The 24,945-nt window shown below is 36.6% G+C and overlaps 2 protein-coding genes across 2 annotated transcripts in view; both read left to right on the forward strand.

Annotated features, from left to right (window-relative positions):
* Window positions 1-7,250, forward strand: part of CAPRIN1 (cell cycle associated protein 1) — a 45,720-nt gene extending 38,470 nt beyond the window's left edge. The window contains exons 12-18 of the mRNA XM_015816020.1: window positions 2,495-2,605; window positions 3,060-3,209; window positions 3,620-3,773; window positions 4,293-4,487; window positions 5,295-5,395; window positions 6,012-6,075; window positions 6,713-7,250. Of these exons, the coding sequence (XP_015671506.1) occupies window positions 2,495-2,605; window positions 3,060-3,209; window positions 3,620-3,773; window positions 4,293-4,487; window positions 5,295-5,395; window positions 6,012-6,075; window positions 6,713-6,777 (840 nt within the window). The 3' untranslated portion in view covers window positions 6,778-7,250. The remainder of the gene's footprint in view (window positions 1-2,494; window positions 2,606-3,059; window positions 3,210-3,619; window positions 3,774-4,292; window positions 4,488-5,294; window positions 5,396-6,011; window positions 6,076-6,712) is intronic.
* A 9,779-nt stretch (window positions 7,251-17,029) lies between these two features.
* NAT10 (N-acetyltransferase 10) overlaps window positions 17,030-24,945 on the forward strand; it is a 30,837-nt gene continuing 22,921 nt past the window's right edge. The window contains exons 1-5 of the mRNA XM_015816018.1: window positions 17,030-17,338; window positions 19,561-19,652; window positions 21,821-21,992; window positions 22,945-23,067; window positions 23,871-23,932. Of these exons, the coding sequence (XP_015671504.1) occupies window positions 17,231-17,338; window positions 19,561-19,652; window positions 21,821-21,992; window positions 22,945-23,067; window positions 23,871-23,932 (557 nt within the window). The 5' untranslated portion in view covers window positions 17,030-17,230. The remainder of the gene's footprint in view (window positions 17,339-19,560; window positions 19,653-21,820; window positions 21,993-22,944; window positions 23,068-23,870; window positions 23,933-24,945) is intronic.

Below are 24,945 nucleotides of genomic sequence, written 5' to 3' on the forward strand. Positions count from 1 at the left end.
CAGTTAGTTCTTGATCATCCAAGTTATCCATCCGTTGTAGGTAACGTTGTGTAGAATTAGTTGGCTCAGTGGTTACCACCTTTTCTCCCAGCGTAGATTCATCATTGGATTGTAAGCATAATGTCTCTGTCTCTTTAGATTGTGTATCTTGATGTATGAAAGCCTGTTCAGTATTGCTCTGTTCTTCCTCTAGTGTTCCTTGTTCCATGGCTTGATTCATTATTGGATGGTCAGTTGAAAGTGCCAAGGTGGCATCTTTAGATTGTCTCCTCGGTTTCCAATAAGTTTTGAAGTCTTCTGTCATTTCAATTTTTTTCCCAATATTAGATCATAGTCAAGATATGGAATATTTTCTTCCATTTTGGTGGTAGACTAGCCTGTTCCTTTATTAGAGACTATATTTAACAAAAGTCCATAAATATCCGCCTCCAAAGGTCTACTAGCCAGCTTCACCACCCAAATGTCAGATTATCTTTTCTCTTTTACTGTCATGTGAAGTCCAATCACAAAGATAGAATTGTAGTGTCACTTTGGCCACCAGATGTCCTCAGTGGACTGTAAGATCTTTTTTTCCACGTTGATAAAGTTAACAAAAAAAAAAAAGTTTTCACTCTTATTTTTTAAAATTTAACAAGAGTGGTATCTCCAACATTATAAAGTTGATAGGAACAAATTAGCAATGTCCCTTTTTTCTTCTTTTCCCCTAATTATCCCCACAAAGGAAGTCCAATGGTAGAAAAAACAACCAAAGAAGACAAAGAGGTTTTTTTCTTTTTTTCTTTTAAGCTCTTTTTCCGATATAGGCAGCCGCCGCTTTCTTAGCAAAGGGAAATAGTCAAAGCTCTTTACAGGAAAGATCAGGATAGCGAGAGAAAAGGGAGTCTCACACGGATTCACCACGGTGGGTCTTCATTCTTAGTTGTTCTTTTGACTTGCGGTTGGTGCAGCTGGGTGATCGGCCATTTTACTGGCCGATCTTCTTCTCCGTCGGTCCTCAGAGTTCTCTTGGCCAGCTGGGGGAACCACCGCTCCTCCGCAGCCGAGCACAGCCTCCTCGACGGTAGTCGCACCCTCCAGGGCGACTTTCGACCCGCATAAGGGTCTACCAGCGGAGGGAAACTAGCTGAAGAGGAGACGAGTCTCCTTGTGCAGCTAGAGGTGCTGCCTCCGGAACCGGAAGTTTTTCAACCCTTGTAAATTGGCAAGAGGGACATATTACCACATGTGGTGGGAGTGCTCAAAAGCCCGTGACTTTTGGAACAAGGTTAAAAAATGGCTGGAAGAAATACTAATGATAGAGGTAGAGCTAAAACCAGAACTCTTCCTACTAGGCATAACTACGCAGAAATACGACAAAGGGATACTTTACTTGATGCTACGTATTCTCATGGCTGCTAGATTGGCATATGCACAAAACTGGAGGAATAAAGAAATTCCAACAGAAGAAGAAATTTTATATAAAATCCTATCGTGTGCTGATACGGATAGGCTCACAATGGAAATGAAGGACAAGACAGAGTCAGATTACTTTGAAATCTGGGACAAATTCTATTGTTGGTGTGAATCAAGGAGAACTGTTCGGGTTTTAAGTTAGTGTTAAGATAGAAATATATAAAACTGTATGTTAGTATATAGAGAAACAAATTAGAGACTGTATTGTATAGAAAAATATGTATATATAGAGATTAAGAATTATATGTATGATGAGGAACAAATTGTTAGGAATATATACACTGGAATGTTAACGTTATGTCCATCTTTGTTTTAACTGTTTTATAAATAAAAAATTTTTTTAAAAAAAATTAAAAAAGAAAAAGAAATTTTTCAACCCCTCCCATTTATGTTGCTTATGGCCGGCTTGGAATTCATGACCCAGTGTGAGAAATCCTGGATTAGGCAGCAATTAGAAAATCTGTGTAAGTAATCTTTGAAAAAAAAGATAACATTTCTTTATCTTCGGTAATAGGCACAATTACTTATTACGTCAGTCATTGTTACTTAATTTGCCTTGGTTCAGAGACTGGGCTTTATACTAAACTTGTGTAAAGATCTATGAACTGAATCTCCTATCCAAATTTCTCCTTTTGAAGAAGTAGAAAGGATCACTGGAAAATTTGGTACAGCTAGTATAATTACTAGGCATTCTTAAAAGATTATGAAAAAAACCCTATATGGTCATAATCCTTAGTATATCCATCTCACAGAGCAGTGCTGTAATATAAAAAGAAATTCTATGAAAGCCTGTTAATACTAGAATTTGCAGAAGTTTTAAACATTTTTTTTAACATTTTGGCCTATCTAGAAACTCGGGGAAAATGTCAGAAAAGAACTTGATGAACTAGAAGAAATAAAAGCCTTCTATAGTTTCTAAATGTGAATAAATATCCAGAAGAATGCTGCTAACATAGAGAGCTGTAAAACTCATGAAATTCAAAGGAAGGATTTGCCGAGGGGCCCTAGATGGAGTTTCTGTTAAATTTTAAAACTTTGACAGGTCCCCTTGGTTTCTTCCACAAGTGAGGGATATACAGCATCCCAGCCCACGTATCAGCCTTCTCATTCAACAGAACAGCGACCTCAGAAAGAATCAGTTGACCAGATTCAGGCAAGTTATGAGACTTCATTATGCTTGGGAAGGGAAAGAGTTTTGCATATATAGATGAGTGCCCCTCTTAAAAAGTCTTGGAAGCCATTTATTTTAGGTATCAGGGTGGGGGGAGGTTGATATTTTTTTTAACTTGAATGTCTTTTTAAGTTTGTTTGATCCTGAAAATTTTAGAAGCATTTTTTTAAATTTAAATTTGGGTAGACTGTTCATCTAATCAAAAGGTGATCAGATATAATTGGTATTTGATTGACAAGGAAATGCCTCCGTAGGTTCACTGTACCTGCACAGGAAATTATTTTCTGTAATCTTTTCACGTTCAAAGTTAATTCAGAGTATGTAAGAGGGATTTTATACTTTTCTTAGGCACACTTCATCAGCAACAACCTATTTCATAATTAAAAATGGTATTGATGTCTTGCTTGCTAATGTTAAGTTGAATTTTATCTGTCAGGCTTCAATAACCTTAAGTACAGATCAGACACCAACATCATCGCCACTTCCAGCTGCATCCCAGCCTCAGGTATTTCAGGCTGCCTCTAGCAAACCCTTGCATAGCAGCGGAATCAATGTTAATGCAGCTCCATTCCAGTCCATGCAAACGGTAAGCATTAAATATATTAAAAATGTAGATAAAAAGTTTGGATGTCAGTGTCATGATAATGGTCAATTTTTCTCTAAATACCATTAGTAGTTTATTTTATTTTATTTTATTTTATTTGTATCCCACTTTTGTTGTTTTATAAATGACTCAAGATGATGAACATATCCAACACACCTTCCTGTTTTCCCCACAACAACAATCCTGTGAGGTGAGTTGGGCTGAGAGAGAGTGACAGCCCAAGGTCACCCAGCTGGCTTTCATGGCTAAGGCGGGACTAGAATTCATATCTGGTGCCTTTCCAGCCTGGTATCTTAACCACTAGACTAAACTATGTTTTTGAAATGTTTATGGAATATCCCTTGAATCTTTAGTTTAAAAATTCAACTGATTTTTACTTACTTTCCATCTAGGTATTTAACATGAATGCACCTGTCCCTCCTGTCAGTGAGCCAGAAACTCTAAAGCAACAAAATCAGTACCAGACCGGTTACAGCCCGACATTCTCCAATCAGCCCCATCAAGTAGAACAATCAGAACTTCAGCAAGAACAGCAGCTTCAGACAGGTAAAACTGTGAAAAACTGAATGCTTTACTCTCAAAAATGTTTTAAAGAGAAATAGCCTAAATAATTCTTTACTGATGGAGTTTATATAACATGTTGTGTGTATTGTGAAAAAAGCAGTTCTGCAATATTTGTATGGTTTTACAAAGGGGGAAATACTGTGGGATAAATATCAATGTTGATGCTTTTATACACCAAATTGAACAAAACCCATATCCTAGCTGGTAAAAGGGACCCCCTCCCCCCAGAAAACTTTAGGAAACTAAATTGATGAAGTTATAGAGTGAATTCTTTAAATCATGTGAAATGTAGGGACTATTCTACATGTTTAGGGAATTCAGACTGCCATGTTGGATTTAATTCTGCAAACAATCTTTCTTTAGATAGGTAAACATTTACTGTCCTACTTGGTGGCTCTTAAGCAGAGTACATTGGTGAGTTAGCTTGATATTATTTGAGTCTTTAGGAAACTGGAGTATACATTCAAACTTCTTGTACTGTCTTGGTTTTTTTCATTTTAGTGGTTGGCACTTACCATGGTTCCCCGGACCAGTCGCATCAAGTGGCAGGTAACCACCAGCAGCCTCCACAACAGAATACTGGGTTCCCACGTAACGGTCAGCCTTATTATAACAGCCGGGGAGTGTCTCGTGGTGGATCACGCGGCACTCGAGGCTTAATGAATGGATACAGGGGACCAGCCAATGGGTTTAGAGGTAAAAACTTAAAAACCTTTTAAGATTAATTCTGAATGTTTTTCAGAAATGCAGAATATCAAAAAGCTTAAGCATTAGAATAGCATGCTTTAATTTTTTAATAACAAAAAAGTGCAGCAATACATAAACTTTGTAGTAGTTGTTCTAGTGTAATATTAGTGAATAAAGAACAAAGCAGATCACACAAGGACAAAGTATGAGAAGGAACTAATTAGAAGTGATTTGATAAAAGTTTAGTATAATGTACAGTATATGAAACTGAAACTGACTTTCCATCTGTAACCTGCTAAATGGCTGCATCTTTTTCAGGGCTTATTCCTTGGCTTACAAAAGCAAGTCTTTCACTTATACAAACTATGGCTCTTGGTGGTATTCTTTATTTTGGTGCCTGAATTTATTAATGCACTTAAAATAATTTATAATAAATCTTGCATATAATGGGAAATCTTGAAGACACTGAATGGTGCACAGGAGCCCAGGTGCAGTTTAAACACTTATCTGGTAATTTTATGTTAAAAGGTTAAGTATGGTATAGATAGAAGAAGAATTTATTTTCAACCTAATAATTGAATTGTGAAATTCTAGTGTGTTCTGTTTGTAAGGAAATTTTCCATGATCATATTTATATAATTTACAAGCAGGAATCAACATACTCATTCCTCCTTCCTTGTAGTGTTTTCTCAGAGGGTTCAATAAAATAAGGATTGTTCTTTGCGCACAGGATGCTATTTCTGGATATATCATAAATAAATTCATGTATATTTCATTAGATAATCCCATCTAGTAATCGTCTTACCTGATTTTTAGGAGGATATGATGGATACCGTCCTTCATTTACTAACACTCCAAATAGTGGTTACACCCAGGCACAGTTTAATGCTCCAAGAGACTATCCCAACTACCAGCGGGTAAGTGTACTTTATAAATGATCTTTTGAATGTAGACTGTATAGGAGATAAAATGTGTTTTATAACTACTTGTGAAGATATATTGGATCTAAAATTAATTCAGTAAAAATTAATTTTGGATCACATTTTAACTTTTAAAGTTGAAAGTACTCTGGGATTCTTACGTTTACTCTGTTTTGAACAAGGTAAACCTCATTTCATCCTTGAGCTACACATATTCTCCTTTATTGTTACCCTGTTTAGATTATAGATGTACATTATTTCCTGTAAAAAGACTTTCATAGCCAACTGCTTATTCAAAAAACAAAATCATCCAAAATAAATGAATTCTTGGCTGGCTTTTTAAATACATTGAAATATCAGAGTATGTAAATATGTATTTTAATCTCCTTCATTCCCAATTGCTTGACAAATATCTTTTGACTATACAGAATGTTAATGGCAATTAGCAAAGATAAAAGGGTCATGAAATGAAATGCAATAGTCACGAAGCCTTTCTAGGTCTTTGAAATTTTTTGTTGTTGTTTCATTTTTGCCCTTGCTTAAACAATTTCTTCTAAAACACTGGAATATTGAATTTTAGTTTTTTTACTACTGACTGATCTTTTTATTTCAGGATGGATATCAACAGAATTTCAAACGTGGCTCTGGACAAAGTGGCCCCCGGGGAGCCCCTCGAGGTAATGTTAATAATTGAATTGTGATTTGAATATTTATAGAGATTCTGGAGTTGAATATTTTCAGGTATTTCAATTCAAGTTTCTTTAATAGTTGCAGTTTATAATTATGGTTGTTAATTTATTTTTCCAACTGTATATTCCCCTTTCATGCTATTATTTGATCAGAATTGTTGTTTCACAGTTGCCATTAGTGTGGAAATCAGTAAATTTTTTGTTAGGTGACTGACTATTCTGGAAAAAAAAAGTTCCAATCCTCTCTCTGGGCAATAATTTGCATTTTGTTGCTGGACTACACAGAACCACAAACAAGCCAATTAGAATTGTATACCATGTTATTGACTGTAATATTTTATCATTCCATTCAAATATTATCTGAAAAGAAGTTTAGGGTAGGATAGTATCTATGGAGTAAGGAACTTGTAGGACATGTTTAAGGTTTTGGTATGAAATCATGCATTATTTCTGCACATTCAGGGGCATTGCTTCTGTACATCTGAAGTCTATTTCTTTGTTGAGAAGGCAAATAGTGGCTAATATTTTCAAGCATTAAATAAATGTGAGAGTTTATGTAGAAATAAATGTTCAGCCTGAAAATCAAATCTCAGTCCCCAAATAAATTATTATTTTTATTTTCTAGGTCGTGGAGGGCCCCCAAGACCCAACAGGGGAATGCCTCAAATGAATGCTCAGCAAGTGAATTAATCTAATACTCAAGATTACTTTTAAAACGCCAAAAACACTGGCCAGTGTACTATATACATGTTACCAGAAGAGTTATCTCTGTTTTCCTTTATAGGAAGTTCATAGTAAAGGGATTATTTTCATTGCCCATAAAGACAAGACTACAGTTTTCAGCTTTATATTACCCGGATATGGAAAGAAATGCCGTTTTGCGCTGCATGTTCTGTCCTAAGCGTCACCTTGAGCCTTGCACATGAGATCCAGACCCTTGCTTTGATTTAAAACAAAAATGGCAGTTTCAGAGTAAAGAAAATGTCTATAGTTAATTGAACAGGCAGAAATAATCCAACTGACTTCATTGATGTCATATAGTTCTGCAGCAAATTTGGATAAGAATCTGTAAACCCATAAACGTTTTACTCAGACAGTTGATATATTTAAACTTTTACATTAAAAAGATGGAGGAAGTGAAGTGTGGCTTAATAGAACAACAACTACATTTCAGCTTTTTCTGTTTCATTGAAGCGCCTGAATATTTACATGCATAATAAAGAGCCCTGACTAGATATTAAACTGGTGAACAGCTTAGGCACACCCTTAGCTACAGCACTTTTTTATTAGTCTGACTGGCTGTGGTAAAGGGATGCATTAATTGTTTTGTGTATCTGTTATAATTGTGTAAACCCCAAATTAAGCTTTGATTGGCACTTTAAAATTTTGTGTAAGAAATAGAAGATATAATCTGGACAGCCACTTGTGTTTTCAAATGTGAAGTATTGAAAGAGATCTCTCCTGAACACATTTCCTGGATAGCAATGCTGTTTGTAAGGATTGGTATTCCTTATCATTCCTTATGATTTGCACATTGTCTGTCATTAATACTTAATCTTGCTGTATTACCACCTTAATAACTGATGCTGGTACTGATGGAAATTAATGGGTATGCATACTACATGTCACATGTCTTTTTCCCCCTGCAGCTTAAAGGTTTTGAGAAATCTCAAATCCTTGCTGGTGCCCTTTAAATTGCTCTCTTTTGAAAAGCACCAGTAAATGTTTTGATCCATTTCCCCTTTTAAGGGAAATTACAGCCAGCAGTTCCAAGTGAGACAAATAAACATGTTTATATTAAAAAAAAACCTGTATTCCTTAACCTATCTTCAATGACTGATGAAAGCTCCACAAGCACATTCTTTGAACAGTTTTTTTTTCATTCTCAACACTTAAAGATGATCCAGAAGTTTGTAAGATATTTATCCAGTAAGGACATGCATTTATCTGACTTGTTACAATCATCAGGCTCAATGTTGTCAATTTATCTATATGGGTGTTGTAAAAATTTTGAACCAGCAGTAAGAATTGCATGCATGGTACTTAATGCATCTTTTGAAACCTATACAAGAATTCATGAATTAGTTCAGAGCGTAGTTACAAGAGTCTGCTTCTGTGAACAGAGCCAACCTGTATAAAAGTACAGATTAATTAATCACATTGGGATTATAGAATTACTGGGTTTTTTTTTAAGTTAGCAAGTACTTTCTTTGTGTTTAGTTGACAACTTTTCCTGATACTATATATGGTAACAAAAAATAGACTCCTCAGTTACGATAATTATGTTAATTCTTTGAGAATATTCTATATTATTAGTATTTGTAGGTACTATTAATGAGAAAAATATTAATGGAAAATAATTTCAAATATAGTATCAGAAGCCAAAGATAATTTGGAAACCAAACAAGCAGATCATGTATTCTATGTGATGCATTTTTTTTTAAAAAAAAATCAAGATTACTCAATGTGATTTAAACAAGCTGCTGTGCATACAAATTTGTCAATAACTATAAGCAACTCTCTTGCTAGCTTTAGATTGGGAAATGAGGCATATAACAAAATTAATTTTATTCTTGGAACATTACTTTCAAGGCAGATTTAAAGCCAGAAATATCCTTCCTTAAACTAAAACAAAAAGTATTTAGAATTGCAGGATCTTTTAATGGCACAGAACGATGTCAGAATCAAGTAATTCATAAACAGAATTGAGATGACTTTTTAAAGGATTAGTTTATCTGTTGACTTTCATGACAAGTTAGCAATATTGAATATAGTGTTTGAATTTAAACAAACTAAATATAATTTTTAAAAAACTAGAATTAATTCCCTAAATATTAGAAGATACATTGTGTTCTCCAGATTAACTCAGCACAGTCAATACGTTATGAGCATGAGTCTTGCTTGGTTTTGTTCTCAGTCTAGCTGTAGTCTACTTTATGTTCCTCAGTTATTAGGTAATAAATTGAAATATAGAAATAGTCATTCCACTGTTACAACTTGGAGAAAATCCAAATATTAAATAAAACTGCCCTGTTTCTGGTGGAAAAGCTATAGGTCCAAGCCATTTATGGGCAGTTCAGAAGATTTGCCAAGGATAGGTTTCATGATCTTTATCTCCTGTTTTCATCAGTGACAAAGAAAAAAGCCTTATTTTGTGTCAGTTATTTATCTTCATCCAGGAATTTGCAGAGTTCCATCTTAGCTTGTAACAATCTGAACCTTCCATTCATGGAAAATGCCTCGATTAGTCCCTGCAGCTTTCTTGGTAAGGTTTTTCAGAAATGGTTTGTCGTTACTTTCTTCTTAGGGCTGAGAAAAAGTAATTGGCCCAAGGCACCCAGCTGGCTATGTGCCCAAAGCAGGACAGAAACTCACCTCCCAGTTTTTAGCCTGATGCCTTAACCACTACATCAAACTGGCTCTCAAAATTTGTATTACAAGGAGGCAAATAGTGCAGTTTCTGGTCTTACGTTGTACAGCAAGGGGATTATGGGGGGTTATGTTTGTAAGTGTGTGACTAGTGTGTATTGCTCATTCACCTACCTGCCATTGCTTGTCTCCTATAGTGGAGGGGAGGTAGTGGTGAGGAGAAAGAAGTAGCAAGAAAAGAACTGCCTCTCCACTGTGCTTCATACTGCTACTCTTCCCTTTTCTTTGGCTTTCTTACCAGTAGTGCCACCTTCACCGTCATCTACCATCTATCTATTTTTTTCTCATTTTCATTGGGTGTCCTGATGCTGCCACTGGATTCTCCAATTATAATTTACATGTTAGTAAACTGGTATGGGGGAAAAAAAACCTGAATGTATGTTTTGAATGTAGCTAAGCTGCTTCAATAATTTTCTCCAACCTGGTCTCAAGTGGAAATGAAAGATGTAGGACATTACAAGATGTTGCTTCAAATCCATTTTGGCTGACCAGTTGGAAACATTGCCATTGGGCCAAGTTCTAATTTCCTTCTACACTAATGATAAGATTCATATAAATTAGAAGTTGCCTGTTTGTACAAAATTTCACAAGAGATCAACAGAGGCTAAATTCATGTGTAAGTTTGAAGTCTCATCTAGTAATGCATGTAACTTAACCAGATGGCAATCAGTGGAGGAAAGCCTATCGGAACATAATTTTTTAATTGGGTAGCAAAGTGTTTTTGTATTACTTTTTCACTCCTTTATATAATAATTCAAATATCTGTGTTCAGTATTATCAGTTTATTATCCTTTTAGTCTTTTTCATAAGTAAGCCAAACAGCACATTTTGAAATTGTGGGCTTTTACTGTATCTGAATAGTGTAAGTCAAGCATACCATTATAGACATTGAAGCTAATGTATTTGAATGTTAGAGGTTGTTAGAAAAATGAATTTAAAACATGTTAAATCTTCAATATATACATCAAGTATGAATAGGACAAATTTGGCTTGATGTGAAATTACATCAAATATATGAGTTTTTTCACTTCAAACTGTAAGATGTTTGAGTTGATGCCCAATGGGTTGCATCTGAGTGTGCATTTTAAAAAATAGTGCTGATATTGTTCTACTGAAGTATTAATGGTGGCAAATAGCCTTCAGACACACTGATAACTTGACAGCTGAATTTTTATAAAACTGCTTCCAATAATTCAATTGTTGGTTCGCATTTGTTTTTCTTATATAATTTATAGTTATACATAAATAACTATAACTATTTTCCTTGTTCTAAACCAGGGGTGTCAAACTGCCGGCCCGCAGGTCGGATGTGTCATGCCGAAAGAGCGGCCACCCCAGCTCTGGCAGTGGGGAAAAATTCACGATACAGCGTGACACGTCATGTGACGTTGCGAGTTTGACACCCCTGCTCTAAACATTGCTTTTTCAGTTTTCACATAACATACCTGGTTTAGAACTGTTAAACTCATGTATTAACTACATTTAAAATATGAAAGTCTTTTTAATTATGTGAGAATGTAGTGTTCAAAACCAAATTCATAATACAGACCTATGCAAATATTGTAAGTTTTAAAACTTACAAATTTGAAATTGGTGATTGAGGTAGATATTACAGTCCAAAACTGGAATTAGTGCCTATATAGTTCTTTTGATTGCAGATCTAAATGGAAAACAATTGCCTTTTATTATTCCAGTGAAATGTGACATTTTTTCTATTTTTTATTGCAAAATGTGATTTTTTTTTCCAAATTTGAGTAACATTAAGATCATTATGTTTTATTTTTATATGGACATCACTAGCACTGGTAATTTTACATTAGGATGTTGTCCAAATACATTCTGTTTAGCATGTGTAATTTAGCGTCCAAGGTAACAGAATGAATTGTGGCTGGCTTTAAATATGGTATAAAAATTTATATGTATAAAATCAAACATGCAGATTTCTACCTGCTTAACATAGTTAAACTGGGTTGCAATTATGTGTACATTTTAACTGCAGAAATCTGGACTGTGAGTATGCTTTTAAATAACAAATGTAAAATGGGCATCTTTTAAAAATGATGCTGAGATAAAATTGCACAACATGAAGATTTTAAACTGCATCTGAAAAGGAATGGTTTTAACTATCTTTATAATTGTTTTAAGGGATTTTTATCAAGCAATAGCAACTGTCTTGAATATTACAAAATGCAGTTAATGCAGTGAACTCAGAAATTGAAGGACATTTAGCCTAAATGGACCACAATAATTTTGCAGGTGAAAGAGATTGATAAAGGGTGTGAATTAACTGCTTCTCCTACAGTTTTGGATCAGCATCAGATTTTCTCCAGATGGCTTAAAAGTAGATATACATTTTTTTATTGTTTCAGGGTATTTCTATCTGAAGAGAGAAGCCATGTTGTCTCCTGAGAAGTGGTCAATTTACACCTTACATGAGGAAGATGCTTTGGATTCACTGTGTTCAAATACGTTAACACTTATAGCAATGCCTTAATTAGTACCTTAGAGTAAAATTTACTCTCATATCGATATAATCTGACTTTTGGAAAAAATCAGGCCATTATTGCTAAATTTTGGCAAAATACTGGAAACTCAATATGATTTGTTTGCTCATTTATGGATTGATCTCTCTGCCTCCTCAAATCTGAGAATCTTATCCACGTATCACGTATTACACACTTGTAACATTGATAATTACTGTGTTTCTTAATGTGTTTTGATGTTAATTGTTGGCCTTGAAATGACAGATGACCCACATAATAAACAGTTGCTGTAAAAGTTGCAGCATCAACTGACAATGCCAGCTCCATCACTTAACTGTTTCAATGCATAACGCAACATGCAGCTTTCAGATCATGTATTTATTTTTGGTTGTCGTAAAGATCTGATTATGATAAATCTTACAAGACATCTCATTTCTCATTAAGTCGGAAATCTTAAGTGGATTAAAAAAAAATTCAAATGCAACCAGCATGGATTTTATAATCCATACCAAAATGATATAAGCTAAGAACTTCATATAAAACAAAATTATATTAATTTATTGTTCACAGTCCAAAGTATATAGAGCAACTAACATATCTGATTGGTAGTTTTTTAAATATAGGTAGAAATTCTACCTACCTTGCTGACATGTCTCTCAGTGAACAGCCAAATGATGGGATAAGGTACAAGGAGGCATTTGTATGGGGAGACAACCATCAAAGTTTGGTTTAGGGAAAAGATCTGGGTTCTGATCAAGTGCCCATCCAGTTAAAGAACATACTCTACAATAACAAAAGTTTTAAGGTGTTGATTCTTTGTTAATGCAGTGGCAAGTTAATGGCCTTGGAAATCCAGTTAAAAGGAAGATCCCAGATTAAGTACTGGAGGTGGTAGCGTATAAATGCTATCCTTGCACCACTAAATTTTCACCAAAACTAGAAAAATTTCAGTATCCTTATAGAACTTGAAGGAATATTGCCTATCAAGTTGTTTTTAAAACAGTTTTTCTTGTAATAAAATTATGTGAGACATGTAGCCCATTACAAAATATTGCTTGCTTTTTCCTGTTACTTTGTCTACTTTTCTGTTGAAACAATTGCTGTTGTTTACCTTTGTTCATTTTCTGGCAGGTGGTCACACGTTCAAATCTCGGGGGTACAATCTTATTTTTTCTTTTGAATGCTTCTCTGACAATTCTTCAGATATTTGAAGACTGCTTCCTATCCTCTCTCAGTTGCTCTTCTGAAAGCTAAACCTATATTCATTCTAGCCATTGGCTTCCACGCTTCTCATTTTGCTAGCCATGCTCTGAACTTGCTCCAGTTTTTCATCATCTTTGTTGTAACTGTGGTGCCCACATTGAAAACAATATTCCAAATAAGATCTGATTAGGGCAGGTAGGGTAGAACATTTGCTTTCTGTTATATGGATTCAATACTCCTGTTAACGTAGATAACATTTACTTTTATCGGCTGCATACACTGCAGCGTCACGTTTTAATCTGACAAGAATATTCAGATCCATGTGTATTACTGCTAAACAAGGCCTCCACTCGTTCTATACTTAAGACTTCCATTTGTTCATCTCAGTTGCAGAATGTTATCTTTCTCAATTTTTTAAAAAATGGCAAAATAAAAAAAATTAACTTCAGTAAGAAAGATAATTTATAGAGAAAACTAAAAAAAAAATCCATATAACTCGAAACAACTATATTTAGTCCTTAAGCTTATAATTAAATCTAGACTGTATCATGGTTATTTTTAGAAAAAAAACTGCAAAAATATTCTGAACCTAGTCCTTATAATCAAGAGAATACGTTTTTCCCTATTACGTAGCATCATCTTTGTCATGCCACAGTTTTGATAGAGCCAAAACATCATGAGATGACAAATTTTATATTTTAGGGAAACAGTTGGATATCATATTAAGATACCTATATTATTTCTTCCCAAAGTTATATAGATTTATATAATAATTGAATCCAAACACGACAGACAAGACCAGATATGACTTTCAAAAAAATTACTTCATACAACAACATAAAAACATTTGATGTCTGGCCTTTTTAAAAAATTGAGGGGTCCAATATATATGAAATAATATTTTTAAAAATTCTAATGAATGTCATGTTTAAACAGTAAGTATATTGCATATTTTTAACATCTGGGCTCATTTATTCTCCAGAACTGCATATTCCAGTTCATCATTCCACAATTCGGATATATAACTTTCATTTTGTTTTTTTAACTCCTTAAAAAATTGGTTTTCATTCAAGTGCTGCAGCTCTTAAATATCTCTACATTGCAGGTATCTTGAAAGCTACAGAATCGTGACTATACCATTTAACATTTCCACTGTATATACCAAGTGAATATTATAGATACGTTTATCAAATTTATATAATCCATTGCACTTGCCTTGCCTCACTCTTAACTTATAAACAAAGGAAATGTAGAAATATTGATATTCCTCCAGCAATATAGGTTCAATAATTTTGTTATCCGATCTCAATTCCAATCTCAATTGAAAGACCATTAAATTGGAAGTCCATCTGGACCAGGGACCTTTGTCGGTTTCCTAGGTTGCAGTGTCTCTTGTGATTTTTTGTAATGCCAGTGGTTGTGCTAATTTCTTATCTTTCTGAGAAATTTCTTCTATTCCAATATTGCCCAGGGCTTCTCTTATCACATTTCATGTTACCACATGTAGCCCATTGCTGAAGCCTGAATAAATCATTGTCCATTTTCTTTAAAAAATTAGCTACATGTTTGTGTTATTCACAAACCCCTCAAATGTTTTCGAGTGGCATAGAACTTAGCAAAATAACAAAAACAGAGCTGGAAGGCACCTTGGAGGTCTTCTAGTCCAAAGGTCCCCAATCTTTTGGGCACCAGGGACTAGTTCTGTGGAGAGGTTTTTCCTCGGACCGGAGGGTGCGTGGTTTTATGTGCTGCCTGCATCCCACTGATGGGGCTTTGCTTGTTTGTGCAGACCAGTTGCTGGCATGACGCGGACCGGTACTGGTCCCCTGTTCTAGTCCACCTCCCTGCTCAGGCAGGAAGCCCTATACCATTTCGGACAAATAATTGCCCAATCTCTTAAAAACTTCCAGCGTTGGAGCATTCACAACTTCTGGAGGCAGGTTGTTCCACTGATTAATTGTTCTCACTGTCAGGAAAATTTCTCCTTAGTTCTAGGTTGCTTCTCTCCTTGATTAGTTTCCATCCATTGCTTCTTGTCTTGCCTTCAGGTGCTTTGGAGAATAGGTTGACCTCCCTCTTCTTTGTGGCAGCCCCTGAGATCAGTGTTTCTCAACCTTGACAATTTTAAGGCATGTGGACTTCAACTCCCAGAATTCCACAGCCAGCAATGCTGGCTGTGGAATTCTGGGAGTTGAAGTCCACATGCCTTAAAATTGTCAAGGTTGAGAAACACTGCCTTAGATCTTTAAAATAACATATATGAAACGTGTGCAATATACGTTTGAGGGAATCGTCATCCTCAAATCATAGTGCGCACAGCAAGATGAACTGCCAGAGTACAGCAAAAAGCTGCTTTATGCAAATAAATTCCGCGCACGAGACCGCCACAACCTTAAACGCGCGTCTCTGCAAAGAAGCCTTGCTTAGACTGAATAGTCCAACTCGGGGCCAGCACTTGGGATGCATTTTGAAAAAGCTACACGAGATCGGAGCCGTTGGCCTTTGAGTGGCAGGCGGCCACGAAGAACCTGCCAAAAGAAAGCAAGGCTTTGTTATCGTTAGCATCAATAGGGCTCATTACTGTACGTATTACTGAGCGTATTGTTCAGACTGCCCGAAGTCGTAACTTCACAACTTGACCCTACCGTCGCCCCAGTAGACTGCAGTTGAGCAAAGCTCCTCCCTTTCCGGTGCCTAAGCATCTGGCGGAAGGCAGCGTCCGGGCGGAAAAGCTTTCCCCAGGCTTGGAGAGACCCTTGTTGTTGTTTTTCTGCAGCCCGCATCCAAAGGCGGGCTAAGGTCTACTTTGGTTCCGTCGCTCTCCTGCTCTCCCACCGCCCGGCTTCGCCCGTAGCTAGCGCTGCTTTTTCTCTTGAGCGGGCCATTCTTCAGGATCCTTCCGCTGTGTTGCACAGCCCCACATGGTTTTGCACGTGGGAAGCGAGTTTCCATAGCCAACCGGATACCCTTCGCGCGTAGACTGGAGTGAGAAGGGGAAAATTCGGAACGGTGAGAAAACAGATATTGGGTTTGCGGGCTGGATCTGGAAAGTATTCCAATTAGTTGAGAAAGAGATTACTGCTCGATCCTGTGTTTTTGTCTTTTCTAGCCAGCAGTTATAGCATATCTATTCGGAAGTAAGTTCGATTGTTTTCACTATTGATTTCTACATTGCTTTGCGTATCAACATATGTAATCTTTGTTATGGAGATCTTCCACCTCATTTCTAAGCTATTCCAAAGTTTTCCCCAGCGTTTTTACCGTATTTTATTTTCACCCCAATATTTACCATTGATTTTTTTTCTCTATCGAATAATTATGGTGCTCTCCAGATTTGCTGGACTGCACACCTGCACATCTAGGAACTGAGATTACTAGGAATTGCAACCCAGCCTATCTAAAAAACAGTTTGGTTGAGAAAGGCTGGTGTATAAGATTGCAGCTATAAACATGACATCTGTGAGATTAAGACCTCTAACTTGGATGTTTGTTTGTGGCTTATTACAGTCGGATTTCTAATTGCAGTCATTTGTTGCCTCCATTCATGAATCAATGAATGATTTAAGTGATTCATGAATCACTTAAAAATTGGTAAAAATAAGATTGTAATTTTTTTATCATCCATTTACAGATCCCCTGAAATCTGTTAAATTATTATTTGTTAAATCCCTAAACCCCTTGTTAGAGCCTCATGCCTTTTTTGTTCCCAGATATTTTCTTGATAAATGCAACAGCAGGATGTTGAATCTAAATACATTTCCTAGGGAAAAATACCCTATTAGAAATAAGAACTTATTTGGTGGAAACATACATAGGGAGCAAATTATCCTTGCCTTAATGAGTCCAAAAAGAAGCCACACTAGGATGCCTTTGAATTGCTTGGATGAGTAGAAATGTGCACAGCAACATTGAAAAATGAACCCTTTAAGAAACATTTTATCACCATCTGTCGCCTCTGTCTCAACTGAGATAGTACGCAGACTAATTTGTTATAACTTCTACAAACTTCACAGGAGCTGTCGCTAAAAATGCAGCGCAAGAAAGTGGATAATCGCATTCGGATCCAAATAGAGAATGGAGTGGCTGAGCGACATAGGACCCTGTTTGTTATAGTAGGGGACCGTGGCAAAGATCAGGTGATGTATAGCCATGAACTAGATGTACATTGTGTGTGTTTATATCAAAGGAAGATGAGCCTGAATCAAAGACTAACCTTCCCCAGCAAGAAAGAAAAAAAAAGTCAGAAAAAGATGTAGGAACACAGAAAAATAAATCCTTTAAAATGACCAGGTTCATTGTCTTCTTCTTTTACGTATTACCAGTTTCAACTGAAATCAGTTTTAAAGATCCCCATATATATGTTTGTGGTCATTCATGCACATGTGGGTGCGTATTTGTAAAAGAAAGGAATGAATTACTAATTTCTCAATCAACTGTAAAACAATTATCCTGTTTATACAATTGATCTATTCTCATCAGCACCTACAAACACTGCTACTTGACATATAGACCCACAAGAATAGAATAGAATAGAATAATAACTTTATTGTCACTGTGAATGTACACTAATCGGCATACATTAAAATTAAATTTCATTGCATACAGCTCTCAAAGGGTCACCACTTCCAATTATACACTACATAAATATGACAAAAATAAATAAATACAGGATTATGCATATACCCAGTGCTTTTTTTGTAAAAAAAAAAAAAAAAAAAGTGCTGGAACTCACACACGTCATACAACCCACCTTGCCTACCCTACAAGGTTCCATCCAAAAAAGGTGCTGGAACTCTGTTCTGGGCGTTCTATGACAAAAAAAGCCCTGCATATACCCATATATATTATATGACACAGAGAAATAACACAGTCTAGTTTGGGTTATGTATACGTGTGCATGGCGAGTAAAATGAATCTTGCAAGTTTACCACACAGCATAGGGAACAAAGCTGTTATAGAATCTGGTAGTCCTGCTAGAAATACTTCGAAACCTCCTCCTAGAGGGGAGCAACAGAAACAGACTGTAAGGTGTGGGGTCTCTAACAATACTTTGAGCTCTAAGCACACAGCGCTTATAAGCACCATCCTGAACACCAGGAAGCAAACACATTCCTCTCCCTTGTTCTATGGAGAGAAGGAAGAAGGAGAGTAGCTGATGGCCAAGAGGGAAAAGAAGTTGCTGCGTGGAGAGGAGATGACAAAAAGAGATGACAGGGCAGGAAAGGGGGCAAAAGAGAAAGATGGTACCTAATATCTCCTGTTTAAGTATTCTAAAAAAATACAAACAGCAGAAGTCTTTTCTCTTTTTCCGATTCACCTATTTCCTGTTTTTCAGTAGCATCTTCCGTTTTCAGTGAATGTAAAATGTCCCCCATTTACAAGTAATTTTTTTCAGTTGTTGGTAGGAATCCTTATTCCTATTGGGATTGGGTAACAAACTTGATGTGCATATAGGGCACATGGAGTTATCCTTGCTTTCCATCATACTAAAACAAGGTGTGGAATTAAGCTTGCAAACATTACTAGCCATTGTTCTTTCCCCTACTAGCTTTTTGCAAGCTGACACAAAAGAGGTAGGGAGGCTGCATTTTGACATTGGCTCCTAATAGCAGCATTTCTATGTTTGGTGCAAAACCTTTTGTAGTGGCTTTTTTGATTGCTGGACTGAGTAAAAAAAACCACAGTCTCCCCTCCTGCCAGCTGCCCTTCCAATCCTGGTCACCAAGCTACATTTAAATGCAGGGATCATTTCCTAGGACTGTTTTCCATACATCACCTTTTTATGGATTTCTTCATGTAGAGGAAATATGTGCAGTGAGTTGCATCTTTGTTTATCTGTACAAGGTTTAAAAGCATTGCGAGTATTGAGATCTGTCTGCAATCTGCTAATTCGCTTGCTTGAGGAAGTTTTAGTGGCAGAAATGATTTTGAGTTGTATTATTTTAAATTATGTGTATATCCTGAATTTCCTCTAGTGAATACAAGGCAGTATATGCAGGGATAACTTACTGTTTATCCTGAAGCAGCCACCACACGGAAGTAGATTGGGCCGAGAGATGGCATGCTGCATCATGGTTAAATGAACCATGATTTTCTCAAACCAGCTGTTATTGAAGCTGGCTTGTGAATAATTGGGTTATGCAGAAGATAAAAAGGTGCTTCAGAATGAATGAAGGAGTGAACTGATCCACAGTTCTTTAAACCAGGTGTGTCTTATCCTGAGATTGCCACATGGAGGTTAATTGCCAAACGAAAAGTTAATTCAAGTCTTTGAGGTTTTCCGATTCAGTTCACAAATACTGCACATATATTCCCTGCAGAAGCAATAAGCATCATTCTTGGTTTTGTCACCTGGCAGGTGGTCATACTTCATCATATGTTGTCTAAAGCAGCTGTAAAGGCTAGACCCACCGTGCTGTGGTGTTACAAGAAAGAGCTGGGCTTTAGCAGGTAAAGTTGTTTATATTTCCTTCTTGCACTTTATAACAGGTGGTAGTTTTAATTTATAAATCTCTGGAAAGATGCACAGTGTTTCTTCATGCTCACAGTTGCATCAAGGGCATTACAGTCCCATGCTTAATTTGCTTCGCAATAGCATCACTGTCAACGCTGTAAATACTGTATATTCTTGCTTTGACAATATGCAGAACTGTCTGTATTTTTATAGTTAAACCAGGCAACAGGGAAAAAGGCAAGAGAATAAGGATAGCCCAGAAAAAGAAACAGGAAGTAAATCACATCTTCCAAGTTGATTGGAAGATGTGAACCATGACCCCAAAAAAAGGGGGAGGGAAATGCTTAGAATGTATATGCGTAATGGAAAAGAAGCCAGACCTAAGCATTTCCATCATGCTGTACTGACGTCTCTGTAACCTTAATAAATGCTTTTAGGGAAAAATATGCCTGAAAGTCCTTTTAAGTGTTTCATTAATCAGACACATGACAATCACTGCTTTTACTGCTTGCTTAAATTATCTTGCCCTTGGCTGCAGGGTCTGCATAAGGCCCTTATACACCTTTTCAGTACGCAGTTTTGCAGGTATATTAATTTATCTTGGTACTTACCACTTGACTTACCACTATAATTTAAAAATTACATTTGTGCTGGTTGTTGAATGGGCCACCATGTGACCGTACCCAGTTTAACAATCTTTTTTTGCAGCGGTCGTTAAGGGCATGGTGTGGTCATTAAATGGATGCCATGCTCATTAAGTGAACACTGGTCATGAAGCAAATGCTGTGGCCATGGCACAAGCACCATGGTTGTTAAATGAATGCTGTAGCTGATAAGCAAGCCCATTGAACCCAATGGATGTTTTTTCCTGAAAACCAGAAGTAAATGGTGATTTCCATTAAAAAAAAAAAAAGTAAATCGGGATGGTCTGAATAGCGAGATGAGCGGCATATAAATTTAATAGATAAACAAATTGTGGTCATGTGACAGAGGGACACTGCAGATAGCTATAAGTGTTATAGACATACATGAGTCTAATGCTAAAGGCCCAAAATGCATTCACATGACCACCGGGGGTGGGGGGAACAGTCAGAACTTTGAAACTGGATTGTAAGTAGTTCTGGGATGGTTCGCCATAACTCCAGATGGTTGTCAAGCTGAAGGTTACCTGTATCCATTTATCTTGAGTGTTATCAGATAGCAAAATTCGATATTTGTCAGTCTGATGCATTTATCAAATGTAATGAAGGATCCAATACTTCCAGTGTGTCATAGGCCAGTGATGGCGAACCTTTTAGAGACCGAGTGTCCAAACTGCATCCCAAAACCCACTTATGCATCATCGAGTGCCGGGTGGGTGTGGCCCATTGGGTGGGTGTGGCCCATTGGGTGGGCGTCGCTGCGGTGGTAACGGCAGACTGGGTGGGACTAAAATGTTCAATCAATCAATTCCAACTTTGCAAGATCTTTTTTTTTTCCCACGAGAAGTTGAAATTGACTGATTGAACCTTTCTTTTTTTTTTGCACATGGCGGCGGAGGCCTAAAGCAAAAAGGTTTTATAAAACCCAGCTGAAGGCCTAGGACTGGGGCGATGGTGCGCGTGCCCACAGAGAGGGCTCTGAGTGCCGCCTCTGGCACCAGTGCCATAGATTCACCAACACTGTCATAGGCCTTCAAAGGTGATTTGTCTTCTTTTTCTTCTATTGAGAATAAGAATGTACATAAAACATAATTTGATGCTATTGCAGTTTGCAGTTAAAAACAATTTCATGTCCTTGCAATATGTATTAATTTAAGTTGCTTTTTCTCATATATTTTTAATGTTAATTTTAATCACTGGTTTAGTTTTTGTAGGACCCAAGTAAAGTACCTAATGTGCACACTGGATAATGTGGCCTAACTGATTTTGTTTTGCTTATAACTCCTAATCAGAACACATATTCCACGGCTTTTTTGTTTTTTTAAAATGCTCTTGTAAGTGCCTGTTAACTCTGCCTTCCTCCTGAATCACAGTAACATTGTCATCTGTCATGCATCATGAGATTAAAACTAAGTTGAGATCATTTTAGATTCCTTAATGCTGCAGTTTAAATATGCATAGGGTTATGCTTTGAATCTAATCATTCTAAGAACTTTTACTTTAATGCCTTTTCTCACTTTCAGCCACCGTAAAAAAAGAATGAGACAGTTGCAGAAGAAAATTAAATCTGGAATGTTAGATCTAAAGCAAGATGACCCTTTTGAATTGTTCATAGCAGCCACAAACATTCGGTATTGTTACTACAATGAGACACACAAAATTCTTGGGAACACCTTTGGTATGTGTATACTCCAGGTAAGAAGAGTGTCCTTGCTACAAATCATTTGACCTGGTTACCTGTTTCCTGCATCACTTAATTCAAGATGCCCAAAATATTCCTATAGTATATCAGGTTTATTTGAAAAGTATTTGAAAAGTTTTATTAAAATTTTCAATTAAGAGCAATTTGAAGTATCTTTGAAATACAGTCAGCATGTTGATTAATTGAAGGTTTGGTGAAGATATTTAGATAATATAGGATAGTTTTTCTTTTGTCTGAATTTGGGAATCATGTATGGCTTCACTTACAGCTACCGATCCTTTTTGTAGCTCCCTAAGCACACACTGAATGATGAGGCCAAAGACTTGCAAACTCTTAAAAGTTTGAAGCCTCCATTTCACTCTTTAAAAATCCCTGAAGCCCCAAGAAAATACTGATTTGTCCTGGTTTGGAGAAGTGCTGGTTTTGGTTTAGAAAGTGAAATAGGTGTACTAAACAATCTGTGTTCTATCTCAAACTTCACCCTATAGCAGTTGAAAGTCAGACTTAAAGAGAGTCTGGTTTTGGTCATAAGGAAGTTGCCCATTCTTAATTTGAAGTGGCTTCTAAGATCCTGGAATGTTGTGAACTTTGGTAGGCAAAATAGAGTACGGTAATTCACTGGGGTGTTTACGCTGTAGTCAGTCATGCTGCTAAGGGAAGAGCAAAGAAAGAGAATGAGCAAGTATATATTTTTCAGAGAGAAAAGATGATGGTTTGTAAAGATAATAAAGAAACACACAAGAAAAAAGGGTGCTTGGTTATACAGCAATTCTTCAAGAAGGGGGAAAATTCAAGTCCACATAAATTCCAAGTGCCTGAGTTTCTGGTTAATTCTGCTCTAGACTAGATTGCTAGTTGCAAAAGTGATGGGTAGAAGCAGTGGGGACGGTGCTGATAGAATCTGAGCACACAGGGAAACTAAATTTTCTCCATCTTCTTCTTCAGGACTTTGAAGCCTTGACTCCAAATCTCCTAGCTCGAACGATTGAAACTGTGGAAGGGGGAGGTATCATTGCAATTCTTCTGAGGACAATGAATTCCCTGAAGCAGCTTTATACGATGACCATGGTACATTTTTGATTTATAAACTGGTCTGTCGTTCTGTTGAACTCTATTAATGTAGCTGTACAGAAAGGGAAATATATGAGCTGCTGCACAGACCTTAATTTGCTTTTATTGAAAGCTTTATTCCTCAACTAATTCTTACTTCTGTTCTTTATAAAATCTCCTGCTTGTAATAAGCATTGGATGCCTTGTTCACATTTCACAGCAGAGGAAAACTTTTCCAGTAGAGAGTTGGTTGGTGATGAACCATGGGGCTCATCTTCCTGGCTGGGGAATTCTGGGAGTTGAAGTCCACACATCAGAAAATTGCCAAGGTTGAGAAATGCTGGATTATAATGTCCAGCTAAAGAGATACATTCTCTTGGTAGTAGCAGTTTTATAGCATTTACACTAAATTCTTGGCAATCCTGTTTCAGGAACAGCTCAGTTCTTCATCAGGGAAGTAAGCTGTTTCAAGGCCAGGCTTCTTTGAAGGACGGAGGTGTTTTCTCTTCCCACAGGATATTTGAGAGGCCAGGTTGTTTGGGAAAACTCCCTTTCCGCCAGGGTATTTGGAAGCACCAGAGTGGAGTACACATGTATTCTTGTGAATAAGGCATATAAATTAAATCAATTCTTTTCTTGATTTATTGTTTTTCCCGAAGTCTTGGAAATGGCTAAACTTAAAATGTTAGGAATGTAGCTGTTAGAGAGATGGAAGGTAGTGCAAGCAATCGGAGGCTACACGGTATTTGACAACTGTGTCAAATTGTATGGATAGTACATAGCTATTCAGGTTTCACATAAGGATTCTCTTTTTTCCCCAGGATGTTCACTCCCGCTATAGAACAGAGGCACATCAGGATGTGGTTGGCAGATTTAATGAAAGGTAAATTGAACACTTAAACCAGTTAGCAAATCTGCAATTTAGGAAATTTAATCTACTTGTTTTATGCATTGTTTGAACTGAACAGTTTTCTCATACAAGAAATGGTTTCACTTCAGAATGTTTGCTACCCTCTAGTGGTAACATTCAGAACGTATGTATTAAATTCTACTTGATTGAATAATTGATTGATTGGGCTTGTTTCCCCTGCCCCCCTTCCCCCCCCCAAGGTCACTATGGTCAAGAGACTTGGTGATTCGGAATACAACCTTACAATAAAATATCCACAGAATGAAATTAACATTGTTCTAATAAAAAACAACAAAAGAAATCCCATCCATAGTGAGGAAAAAAAACCCAATGGCACCATTTCACCCTTCAAAGTCTCTCCAAAATAATCCAGGATTAGAAATGTATAGATGCTAACAACATGAGCACCAATTGAATTTCCAGTGAGAGGCTACTCCGTAGCACAAAGGCCTTATGGAAAAGCAAGCATGTGAGTCTTGGGTCATTTTGCCCTGTGAAAATGGGGATCCATTATCAGTTTCGTTTACACTATGAAAAATGGGCAGCTTATAGAAGACAGTTCTGCAGGTATCCCGGTGCCGATCCATATAGGGCCTTACAAGTTACAACCAATCTCTGCCACCATCAAGTGTCAGAGAACGTGAATGAAATGTTCATGTTGAAAGGAACTATCTCTACAGGCTTTCTTGCCGTCAGATGTGCTCTGTTTTTGTTTTTGTTTTTTTTATTGAAAATTTTATAAAATTTTACAATATAAATCCCCCCCTTCCCACCCTTCCACCCCCCCTCACTTCCCAGTGCCCATCACAGGGTTAACAATAACATAATCGTACTCTAATTAACATTAATCAACTATTAAAATAACATATCTATAACCTCCTTTAACTCTCTTTTAAACAGATATACAATTATTAAAAACAATAATAATAACAACACTTTAATAATTAAAAATAATACTAAATAAAATATTCTAGCCTTTATACAAC

The sequence above is a fragment of the Protobothrops mucrosquamatus genome, unplaced genomic scaffold (genome assembly GCF_001527695.2).
Source record: "Protobothrops mucrosquamatus isolate PMUCROS unplaced genomic scaffold, P.Mucros_1.0 scaffold394, whole genome shotgun sequence".
Classification (NCBI taxonomy): domain Eukaryota; kingdom Metazoa; phylum Chordata; class Lepidosauria; order Squamata; family Viperidae; genus Protobothrops; species Protobothrops mucrosquamatus.